The sequence below is a fragment of the Orbicella franksi genome, chromosome 13 (assembly GCF_964199315.1).
Source record: "Orbicella franksi chromosome 13, jaOrbFran1.1, whole genome shotgun sequence".
NCBI classification, from domain to species: Eukaryota; Metazoa; Cnidaria; class Anthozoa; order Scleractinia; family Merulinidae; genus Orbicella; species Orbicella franksi.
In genome coordinates, this window is record NC_138157.1 from 10,700,796 (window position 1) to 10,712,835 (window position 12,040).

The window sequence follows — 12,040 nt, forward strand, 5'->3', positions numbered from 1 at the left end:
CGTGTGCAAAGGTGTCTCTGTCGCAAGCTGCACAAGGGTCACGGAGTTGTCCGACAGCGACGATTCTCTGACTGAATCTATCTTTGCTTCGAAAACGAGAGTTGATGGATTTAATTTAGTCGATCGAGCTTCGACCTTATCTTTATTTCGCGAAATCTTTGCTCCGCAAACCATTTCCTTGTGTGCTTGTCTAGTGAAAGCGCCGGTTCATCTTCCGATCGGCAGGATAATAAGACCGGCTTTGGAAATGGAAGGTAAGAGCGTTTTACAGCTTTTGTTTTGGAACAGATTTCATGGCATTAAAATAGCGGAAACAAAACTTGAACACAAGGAGGAAACGTTCTTAAACTTTTGTAAAGAGTTCTTTTTGGATGTACTGCAGTTTATAAGCACAGCTGTAACAATATTGCAAGGCAACTTTAAAGCATAAAGTCGGTGATTTATTTGAAAAAACTTTAAGGCCGGACTGGAAAAAAGACGAATTGGGAAAAGTAAAGAAAAAGTTAAAAAGAAACCGAACAACTCTTTTAAAATTAACAGTCCGCATTAAAGCCACAAAGAAACTCTAGATGAAGAAGTGCTAAAGATAGCTTTGCACGCCCTTTCCAGCAAAACCCGTCAAAGTTCGTCGGTTTTTTCACAGACACAATTAAACATATCAGAAATAAATTTTGTTCAGTGTTTCAGCCTAAGAAAGGTCAGTTACTATTGACATTACAGGGAAATAAGTTCGCATCTTGTTTTTGTTTTTGTTTTTGTTTTGTTTTTTTCATAACAGATGAAATTGTAGTTTACTGAAGCGTATCCGGCACTGTGTGGGAATCTACAAAGACCTAAGACTAATTTTAGAAATCTGTCCCAAAAGTACGCATCAATATTCCTAACTGAACATATGGACATTCCTACACTAGCCATAACAGGAAAAAATGGTTTATAATGATCGAATTCTGTTCACGAATATTCTATTTCTCCCTACCTAAAATATCGTAAGGTGTTTTTCCCTTGTCCGAATTTTATCATCCGTAATATGGTTACCGCATTTTGTCATTCTCGCATTTTATCATCCGCATTTTTCCATCCACATTTTGTCATCTGCGTTTTATCATCCGCATTTTATCATCCGCCATCCGCCATCCGCCATCCGCCATCCTCTGCAATCCGGGCCGCACTTTACAGAGACCCCGACTGAGTGGAATAATTTTTTTTATTAAAAACGTACCCAAAATATAGAAAACTGAACTAAAATAAAAATAAAACGCTCCAAAAAAACACGCATACGCTTACCGTATTTGTAGAGCATGGTATAATTCTCATATACCATGATGGCTAAGCTAATGAAAACTCTCGAATTGCATTATCCAATGATCCAGATGGTTATTTGGAGCGAAGGTCTTCTTGATCAAAAATGCAGTTGTCAAGTTGATTCAGTGGTGTCAGTTTTTACCTTCTCAAAGTTTGAAACTTTGATTTCTAAACCAACATACACAAGTCTCACATGACGACATTAGTAAAACTTTCATTGCCACACATATTATCACTATTTTTGATTGAGAAGGCGACGTGAACTCCCATACAAACTCCGCATTAACTCACTCCCGTAAGCGGACATTCTCGTAAGAGGCCGCGGACTATTTGAGCGCGTACGATCCAAAAGGAATTGGGTCTGACTTTGAAAGTAAACATTTGTAAACAGTATCACTGCTTTTTGTTGCAGTGAGACTGTTAAGGCTAATGTGAATGCTGTCTGTAATATTATAGTTTGTTCTTTAATCACCAAGGGCCAGTCCTAGTGCGGCAGTATACAGTACTGTGTACATGCAGACATCGCCATTATCGCGCCATTGCACAAGGCAAGAAAAGAAATAAAAAATAGCAGTTTGGTGATAGTTTTACCTTCCCGCTGTTTATTGTAAGCTGCGCAAGCTCCCGTAGGTGGACATCTTTTTCTTACAACTTTAGTGGCCGCTTACGAGAACCATTCTCGTAAGCGACCAGCTCCAGTTACGGACAGCGTTTTTTACGTCCCGTGGGTGTCTGCTTAAGAGAACTACTAATGTAATTAGAAAATATAGAGATTTATTATATAGACACGTGTGTTTTATTGGCAAATACACCACTCCTAAAATTCATACGAAACAACATCCGGGACTCGAGTGGCGAATCTTCGGCAACGTTCGTGTGACCTTCAGACAAGTTTTAGAGAATCTTGTGAAATCCTCAGAAAATCGTCGAAAACGCCTTCATCAGTGTGTCTATATAATAAAAAGAACATTACACGTTAGCTCGAAGATATGAATTTTACGTTCTCGTGGCAATATTTCACTCGTTCGCTGCGCTCACTCGTTAGATATTGTTCTTGCCATTCGAACATAAAATTCATATCTTCGAGCTAACGTGTAATATCCTGTCTGATTTAAGCAATAGACCACTCTTTCTATGGGTTTACTGTCAGTCAAGTGGTCGCTTACTGGAAGTTAAAAACAAAAGAATATTTCAAACTTTTAGCTCTAAAAGTGGTCGCGGTCGCTTACGAGAGGTGGTCGCTTACAAGAGGTTCCAAATATAGTGATTTGACTTGGAAACTTTTGGTATTTTAGAAAACTGGTCGCTGAGGAGAGGTGGTCGCTTACGAGAGGTGGTCGCAACCGGAGGTTGGACTGATATTTAGGATATTTTTGTGATATTTATAACATTTTTGAGAATATCAAGAAAGATATTTGTGGAAAGGCCTACATGGTCGCATTGGGGTCGCAGGGAGGCGGGGGCGGACAGCACAGTTTCTCTCCCCCCCCCCCCTTCCCCCTCTGAATGCTTATTGGTCGATTCAAATTTCAGGTTCGCAAATGTTGCTGATAGTATACAAGTGTTCCAGACGATGTCCCATACGTCTAAAACTCATTAATAATTCATGAGGTCAACTACCAACCACAAGATGTATGCCACATCACGTGCATGTGTTTGGATACCCAATGAAAAACAGTATACCACTCTCCAGTGAGAGTGGTATATACCACTAAAATATGCCCAATGACAACTTGTACAAAAGTTGTACAGAAGTAACCTCGCTTTTACAATGCGTCTCCTTTTGTTTTCAAAGTCACACCTATTCGCGTTGCTTCCTTCGTTTCTGCATCCAAAACACGCCGAAATGTCACAAACCTAAGAAAGCGAAAGAAAAAAAAGTAGTATTAAAAACAACAATACACACAAGTAGTTTACGCGAACCAAATTTTATCCCCAAAAAATGTAACTTACCTTTTGGTCGGACATGTCCAAAGGTTTCAATGCAGCACTTCCATTTACATCAGAAAGGTGGCGCTTCAGTCCGCAAACAATTGAGTGCAACGTACGGGAAGGATAGCGTTCCCCAGAAGAATTGCTTACTTCTTGAACGAACTTCAACAGCCAGTAGTTGAGACTGCATGCAGACATATCTGTAATGGCCGTGTCCAAAGTTTGTACTCCTTCTTCAAAGTCTTTCGTGGTAAAAAGGCTGCCGGGTTCCAAAGTACAGGACTTCACTTATCGATTCTGTTTCCATTCCTCGAAAACCTTCACCGCACGACCATTTGGTTTTATAAGCTGTTGATTTCGGTACTGCATTATCAACACTTTTCTTCTTATCCTCCACACTTTTCGGCTGTCAAAATCTCTCGAACGACTTTGTTGCGATATACATCCTGACTGAGCGACAACTTGTAAATGCTGGCAACTCCAGCAACTTTCACATCTCAGAATATATTAAATCGCACCATAAATGCAAATTTAATTACGCCGGTAAAAACATCGTTGATATTGAAATTATCGAGGAAGGAATGTTAGACAGCAAACAATTCTAATTGGTCTTTGTTTATTATTTCTTTAAGAGTAATCATGAGAAGTAATTTCCAAAACTCGTGCTTCGTGTTTCATAGGGATATCCAAACACCTCGAAACAGTAAAAGCACTCGGCCTACGGCTTCGTGCTTTCATACGGCCTCGCGCTTTCATTTACCCCGATGAAACACTCGCTCTCGTTTTGGAAATAGTAGATGAGGTGTCTACTGCTCTCCCAAAGCCCGCGATACGACGCGAAGACGAGAAACCACCCGAGGAACCCGACAAGATGGTTTCCGACGGGGATTTTAAAGACGAGTTGTTTGACAAACTAAACGAACTTAGAGAAACAAACGTTCTCTGTGATACGACTATCCGAGCTGAAGGACAGGATTTCGCCGCCCACAAATGTGTTTTATCTGCTGCAAGCGCGTACTTTCGGGCTCTATTTACTGGTCAAATGAAGGAGACGAAAAGCAACGTGGTGGAATTGCAGGAGGCAAAATGGACCACGGTTAGAGATGTCCTTCAATTTATTTACACTGGTAAAGCAAGCATCGACTCGTCCAACGCGCAAGATTTAGCTATGATCGCCGACTACTTGATCATTCCAAGTTTGAAAGCAAGAGCGTCAGATTTCCTGGACGATTCAATCAATGCTTCCAATTGCTTGGCTTTGGAATCGTTCGCTTGTCAGTATAACTGTGAGTCACTCAAGCAAGCTGCAGTCGGATACAAATGTGAAAACTTCGTTGCCGTCACCAAATCCGAAGATTTTAGCAGACTTGACGTGGAGAAAGTCAAAGAACTGATTTGCATGGATGAGATAAATGTGTCGGAAGAAGAGGAAGTGTACCAAGCAATGATTGCTTGGATTAAACACGATCTGCCATCAAGGGAGTGTCTACTGCCTGAACTGTTGAAATGTGTACGATTATTCTCAGTGTCAAAGTACAGTCTACGAAGAATTCTCGATGAAGAGTTAGTCAGTAAGAACCTTGCTTGCACAAGACTGGTAATCAATGCACTGGATTTCTGCCTTTTTCCGGACCGTTTCCAAGACATGTCACTTAAACCTCGCTTGTCTTTAGATAAATACGAGCATGTAGTAGTACTCACTGGCGGAGTAGGTGATAACGGATTGAAAATGGAGACTGACTGTTATGTGCCCCCTACCAAGACATGGGTGTCCCTACCAATGATTCCTTACTATTGCACGGAAGGCAGTGCTGCAGTGTGTGGTGGAATCTTGTACATAATGGGCGCCGAAAAGGAAGACTCATCGTCAATGTGTTGCTTTAACCCAAAACACAATAAATGGAGCTCGCATGACATTGCATTGAATATAGTAGACTCCTCAGTCACTTGTTTTAATGAAGAGCTGTATGTGATTGGTGGAAGGGATTCTTGGCAAGATGTTCAGATATACAATCCTGTTCTTGACGAATGGAGAACAGCAGCATCAATGGGAACTGGCCGCGCTGGTCATAGTGCAGTTGTCTTGCAAGAACATATTTATGTAATTGCTGGTGATGATGGCAATGTTTGTCATAACAGTGTGGAGTGCTACAATCCATTGACTGATCAGTGGAGCAGGATTTCAAATCTATCAAAAGCACGAAGGTATGCTGCTGTAGCAACGGTTTGTGATAAGATTGTTGTTGCTGGAGGATTTTGTGGCATGATAGATGAAACAATAGAACCTTCCTGTGAAATCTTTGATCCAAATACAAATCAGTGGAACCTGGTGTCTAGTCCTGGTATTCCTCGAGCTGTTTGTGGGGCTGTGAGTATAAATAACATTGTTTACTTGTTTGGAGGAGAAAGTGAAACAGATTTTGTGAAAGCAGTGGAATGTTTTGATATCAAAAGAAATGAATGGTATGAAATAGAGGCTATGCCAAATTCTCGTTCATACTTTCAAGCATCATCGCTCAAATTACCAAAGAAGTTTCTTCACTAGTTACTGAAAAACCTCACAGGTCTAAGGGAAGGTACATATGTAGGATATTTACTTGCATTTGCTTGCTTCTATGGTATACAGGCTGGGAACATTGTAGTTGTGTGCTGTTACAAATTCAAATGTAAATTTGAACACTATAGATTAATCTACTATCATACAAAACAGACCCAGAGATATCAATGCCACACCAGAAGAATGCTGTACTTCAGCAGTAATATGTTCAAGTTGATATATCGATAATCCAAACTCAAGTCTCAAAACTTAATTTGTACCAAGGGTAGTTTAGTAAACTTCAACCTACTGTGATGTCAACACAGTTTCATGTAGATGCAAGTTCGAAGTTGTTAGTCTAATGCCAACGTGTTTTCAAAATGTTTTGTTACAACATTGAATTAAGTGTTCAAAGGGTATAATCTATTGTTAATATCATATATATAAGTTATTCTGGCTGCTGTGTTATTAAAATGCAAAAGTTTGATTTTTAGTAGTAGGTGTATCTGAATAGCAACTGTAAAAAAGAAAAAACGACTCCAAAAAAGAATAAAACAAGCTGACAATAGATAGAGCAAATAAATTCTTAGGAGATAATAAATGGTGCTGTAATCCTGTAATCAAACCACAATGCAAGTCTAACACTCAATAAATAATTTTCCAATTTAATTTGATGAATTCATTTTGTTGTTGTTGTTGTTGTTGTTTGTGCATGAGGTACATATGGGAATTTAACTCCATAATCCCAGTTGCAATTTTCTGCTAATGCCTTCAGGCTTTGGGATTACAATGTATGCCATCCAAACAGGAAAGTAGCAATACACCAAAGTTATTTAATTCATTCTACAGATGTCAGTGTGAAGTAATGATGCTGCTGAGTTACGTGTTTCTCGTTTCAATACCTGGAAAAAAATACCTGGCACTTGAAGACCAGGGACACACTATAACCTTGAACCCCATAGTTGTAGAACGGCATGGACAGAGAGGTACCACTTGACAAGTTTCAACCAATGATATGATATTAAAGAGATTGATGATGAAAACACTTATCTATTGGCATAAAAACCACGCGAGCGGCTTCCTTGCACTTTGTTCTATTATTTGAGCATAAAAAAAACAATAACTATGTTTCACAAAGCCATCCATTTTTCGAACAGTCTGATTGCGCAAACCGCCTTCCACTGCACAGGCTCAGCAAAACTGGAAAGACAAGAAATATGGCTTGATACCAAATGTTAAGACAAACATTAGTTTCTTTGGAAACGAGTTATTGCCAAGACCTACAAAGAGAGAGCAGGCGGTGACTCTAGTGTGATGGAAAAGCTGTTCATAGCAGAGAGACATGGACAATACGCAGTCTTCGAAGATGTTTAGAAATGTGAAGCCAGCTATGATTACATAATAAGTGACAATCCCTGGGGGGTACTCCGTTATATGGGCTATATGAGTATGTGTGGCCCCAAAGGGTAGGGTTTTTCAGCCGTTTTGGTCATGAATAGGGTATTGATTTTTGCCATTTTGGTCTTAAATAGGGTATGGTTTTAACACTTAAGTCTTGAATTGTGTATGTTTCTTGGAAGCAGCTACCTTTTCATCATTATAAATAAGACCGTCAACAAAAGCCCTTCGTAACTTATATTTAGGGCAACTGTGCCAGCCGTAACGGTCATAAATAGGGTATCAAATTTTTGGCCAGGTCATAAATAGGATGGCAAAAGTCGCAGATTTTGGTCATAAATAGCCTGGGTAAGGGTTTTGGGAAGTGGGGCGCACACCCCCACCCAACACCCAGCTTTTCTGGGAGTCCTCCACGGGTGACAATCCAGCATGTGCTGGGTAGTTTTTGTGTGAGAAAGGCAGCCCCAAACCACATGACAACAGCAACATTTCAAGGTGAGGTGAACAAACTAAAGAAAAGGCTGAAAGCTATTAATATAATAAAGATAAATTGCTGCACACGATGATAGTCATTTTAGTAAGATCAGGAAAATTACAAACAGGCTTACTTTACCCTGGGTAGAGAAGCTGCAATCCTCCGTAGGAAAAAAGATGGCGACTGGTACATTTACCCATAGTTCTTAGCGCATGAAATTCTTAACAACGTTTATAAAAACGTGCAGAAACGTTATAAAATCTTCAAACCTAGGCTACTCAATTTCCTTAGTACAGGGACAAATATTGTCAAAATTTGGCTTTGTTTGTGCCTTTTAGGCTGTGTTAAGTTCGCAAGGCAATGTGGTGAAATGTACAGCCGCCATCTTTTTTCCTACGGTGGATTGTGAGCGGCGAAGCTGCAATCTCGCTGCTGCGATCTTCGTCGCTCACAATCGCAGCTTCGCCACGAAAACAAAAGAAAAACCCTCTGGCATTCAGGGTAGCCTTACTTTGTCTGCATTTTACCCCCAGACTACATTTTACCGCCGGTCCACAGGGGGGCGGTCTAGAGGTCGCAAGTAGCATTATGCAAATGATTTAAAAGAAAGTATGTGTCCCATACATGAAGTACCTACTGATCTCCCAAAGACGAGATACCCCGACAAGATGATTTGCGAGGATTTTAAAGACGAGTTGCTTGACAAACTAAACGAACTTAGGGAAACGAACATTCTCTGTGATGCGACTATCCGAACTGAAGGACAGGATTTCGCCGCCACAAATGTGTTTTATGTGCTGCAAGCGCGTACTTTCGGGCTCTATTTACGAGTCAAATGAAGGAAACGAAAAGCAACATCGTGGAATTGCAGGAGGCAAAATCGACCACGGTTAGCGATGTCCTTCAATTTATTTACACTGGTAAAACAAGCATCGACTCGTCCAACGTACAAGATTTAGCTATGATCGCCGACTACTTGATCATTCCGAGTTTGAAAACAAGAGCGTCACTTTTCCTGCAGGGTTCAATCAATGCTTCCAATTGCTTGGCTTTGGAATCGTTCGCTTGTCAGTATAACTGTGAGTCACTTAAGCAAGCTGCAGTTACGTACAAATGTGAAAACTTCGTTGCCGTCACCAAATCCGAAGATTTTAGCAGACTTGACGTGGAGAAAGTCAAAGAACTGATTTGCATGGATGAGATAAATGTGTCGGAAGAAGAGGAAGTGTACCAAGCAATGATTGCTTGGATTAAACATGATCTGCCATCAAGGGAATGTTTACTGCCTGACCTGTTGAAATGTGTACGATTATTCTCAGTGTCAAAGTACGGTCTACGAAGAATTCTTGATGAAGAGTTAATCAGTAAGAACCTTGCTTGCACAAGACTGGTAATCAATGCACTGGATTTCTGTCTCTTTCCGGACCGTTTCCAAGACATGCCACTTAAACCTCGTTTGTCTATAGATAAATACGAGCATGTAGTAGTACTCACTGGTGGGGCTGCTGATGATGGAGTGAAAATGGAGTCTCATTGTTTTGTGCCCTCTACCAAGACATGGGTATCCCTGCCCACGATTCCTTACCCCTGCATGGAAGATGCTGCTGCAATGTGTGGTGGAATCTTGTACATAATGAGTGCAAAAAATATATGTTGTTTTAATCCAAAACAAAATAAATGGAGCTCTCATGACATAGAATTAAATTTTAAAACAGACTACTCAGTCACATTTTTTTAATGAAGAGCTGTATGTGATTGGTGGACAGGGTTCTTGGAATGATGTTAAAATATACAATCCTGTTCTTAACGAATGGAAAACAGCAGCGTCAATGGGAACTGGCCGCGCTGGTCATAGTGCAGTTGTCTTGCAAGAACATATTTATGTAATGGCCGGTGATGATGGCAATGTTTGTCAAAACAGTGTGGAGTGCTACAATCCATTAACTGACCAGTGGAGCAGGATTTTAAATCTATCGAAAGCACGAAGGTATGCTGCTGTGGCAACAGTTTGTGAGAAGATTTTTACTGTTGGAGGATTTGGTGACAATGATAGAGATATCATAGAACCTTCCTGTGAAATCTATCATCCAAATACAAATCAATGGAACCTGCTGTCTAGCCCCGGTATTCCTCGTGCTGCTTGTAGCGCTGTGAGTTTAAATGGTATTGTTTACTTGTTTGGAGGAGAAAGTGAAACAGATAATTTTGTGAAAGCAGTGGAATGTTTTGATATCAAAACAAATAAATGGTATACAATTGAGGGTATGCCAAATCCTCGATCATACTTGCAAGCGTCATTGCTAAAGTTACCAAAGACATTTACTCAATAGATACTGAAAACCTCACCCAGGGAAGGTGGGGTATTTACTCGCATTCTGCTAGTTTATTTATTGGACAGACTCGAAACATTGTAGTTGTGTACTGGTACAAAGTCAATCCTAGAAATCTGAGCACTATTGATCAATCTACAAGGCAAAGTAGACCAAGAGACTAGAACGCCACACCTCAAGAATGCTCTCCTGCAGCAGCTGTATTTACAAGTTTATACATAGATGATCCAAACCTGGGACAGAATTAGTAATATTGTGTACTTGTAGTTATACGAGTTATTTTTGGTATTTCAAAAAGTAGCCTCAATTTGATTTCTTGTAGCTTTTACATAGTGGAACACAAATTACTTTAAAAATAAAATTAAAAAGCAGACAAGAAATAGAGTAAATAAATACTTAGAAGAAAATTTAAATAGTACTAAGCAAACTACAAACTACAAAAATTTACAAAGATTTCCCAATTTAATTTGTTGAATTTGTTTGAAATGTTGTGAAATATAGTGATTTGACTTGTTTGAGGATGACTAGCAGTTGGCTATTTTCCCACCTACAGTAAATTAATTCCCGCCATCTTCACACTGGAGATCACTAATCCTGAGTACTAACTAACTTTGACCTCTTTACTGCCTGCTACTTCTGTTATTATCCAGCATGCTTCTACAAAATATTTTGATAGGGCTGGGATAACCTGACAAGCATCGCCATCCAGACTGGAAAGCTCCCCCCCCCAGGGGGGGATTCCCATATAAAATTGACGGGGGTGCTCATCGTACCTATTAGGCATTAGAAAAGCGATTTTTGTACCTCTCACGGTGTTCAACCTCGGGGTATTGAACCGAAATAATATGACAGGAGATAAATTGGAACCTCTTAGTGGTGAAAAATAACTTTCAAGCCACGCCCACAAAACAGGATCTTGGTACTTCTTAGGGGTTCTAAGTCCTTCTAAGTATATGCTCCCCCTCCCCCCCCCCCCCCATCCCCGGGCTGCAAATTAGGCGCACTGTTTAGTTATTTATGTTAAAGTTTTCTACGCCGATTTTTGTTCCGTCGTTTCGACTCTCCCTTGCTCCTTCTGACTGCCCCTGGGTCTCTGAGGATGATGTGATATGTGACTCTTTCAATGTTTTCGGAGGGGACGACTCCCATATAAAAAGGATGGCGGTGCTCGTCGCACCTTTTAGGGGTTAAAAAATGCGGTTTTGGTACCTCTCAGGCTGTTCAGCCTCATAAGGTCCAAAGCTGGAGCTTTCGTGGTACCTTAATTTTAGGGTATTGAGCCGAAAAAAAAAATGACAGGAGATATTTGATAATCAACTTTGCGAGTAGAAGATATTCCAAGCAATCGTCTTCAACACTATATTAAAAGTTATGAAGGTGTTAGGTAATGTGTTGTTTAAGAATTGGTACCTCTTCGGGGCGAAAAAAATTGCAAGCCACGCCCACAGAACAGGATCTTGGTACCTCTTAGGGATTTTTTTCAAAATTTCCGAGGAGCACCCCCGTCCTTTTTATATGGGAGGTCCCCTCCGGGATTTGAAGTGGGCGGCTGCTCTGGTTAAACCTCCCTCAGAAAGCAACAAAACAGGCCCTTAACAAATTCCTCTCAGAGCCAAATTTTGTAAATCCACGGATCAATGTGTAGTTGAGTATTTCAAAGTCGAAACGATTTGGTTTCGCTCGGGTCCATTTTAGGAAAACAACAGGGAAAAGAAAATCCGGGCTATTCATAAACTTTAAAGCGGTTATGATAATCAGACATTAAAGACATTAAACTGAGCAAGCTTAAAGAATTGTCTAAGGTGAAAATTGCTTTTTCCATTGTTTGCTTTGATCACAGCATGCTCCCTGCAGTACAACCGACATTTCTATGGGATATGATCTATGGGAAACGCCTTGTTGCGCAGGATCGTCATTGCTCTCTACTCCAAGCCGTCCACTTCTGGACTAAGAACGTAAACTAGGACGGCCAATTTTTCTTCAAATTTTCTTTTTCGAATTTGACGCTGTCTTAGATATTCAGTTTGGGACAGACAAACTGAATGAATCTAAATTCTTACGACATTC

The 12,040-nt window shown here is 40.3% G+C and overlaps 1 protein-coding gene and 1 pseudogene across 1 annotated transcript; both read left to right on the forward strand.

The window, feature by feature from the left end:
• The first annotated feature begins 2,412 nt into the window (after nucleotides 1–2,412).
• Nucleotides 2,413–6,439, forward strand: LOC145465482 (kelch-like protein 24). The gene has a single exon (XM_081449268.1). It carries the CDS (start codon nucleotides 4,106–4,108, stop codon nucleotides 5,777–5,779), a length of 1,674 nt encoding a protein of 557 aa, XP_081305394.1. The 5' UTR covers nucleotides 2,413–4,105; the 3' UTR covers nucleotides 5,780–6,439.
• A 71-nt stretch (nucleotides 6,440–6,510) lies between these two features.
• On the forward strand, nucleotides 6,511–10,945 carry LOC145465481 (kelch-like protein 25; annotated as a pseudogene).
• Nucleotides 10,946–12,040: the final 1,095 nt, after the last annotated feature.

Bases quoted from the DNA above. Each gene is read 5' to 3' on its own strand.
- LOC145465482 (XM_081449268.1), top strand. From the start codon at position 4,106: ATGGTTTCCGACGGGGATTTTAAAGACGAGTTGTTTGACAAACTAAAC.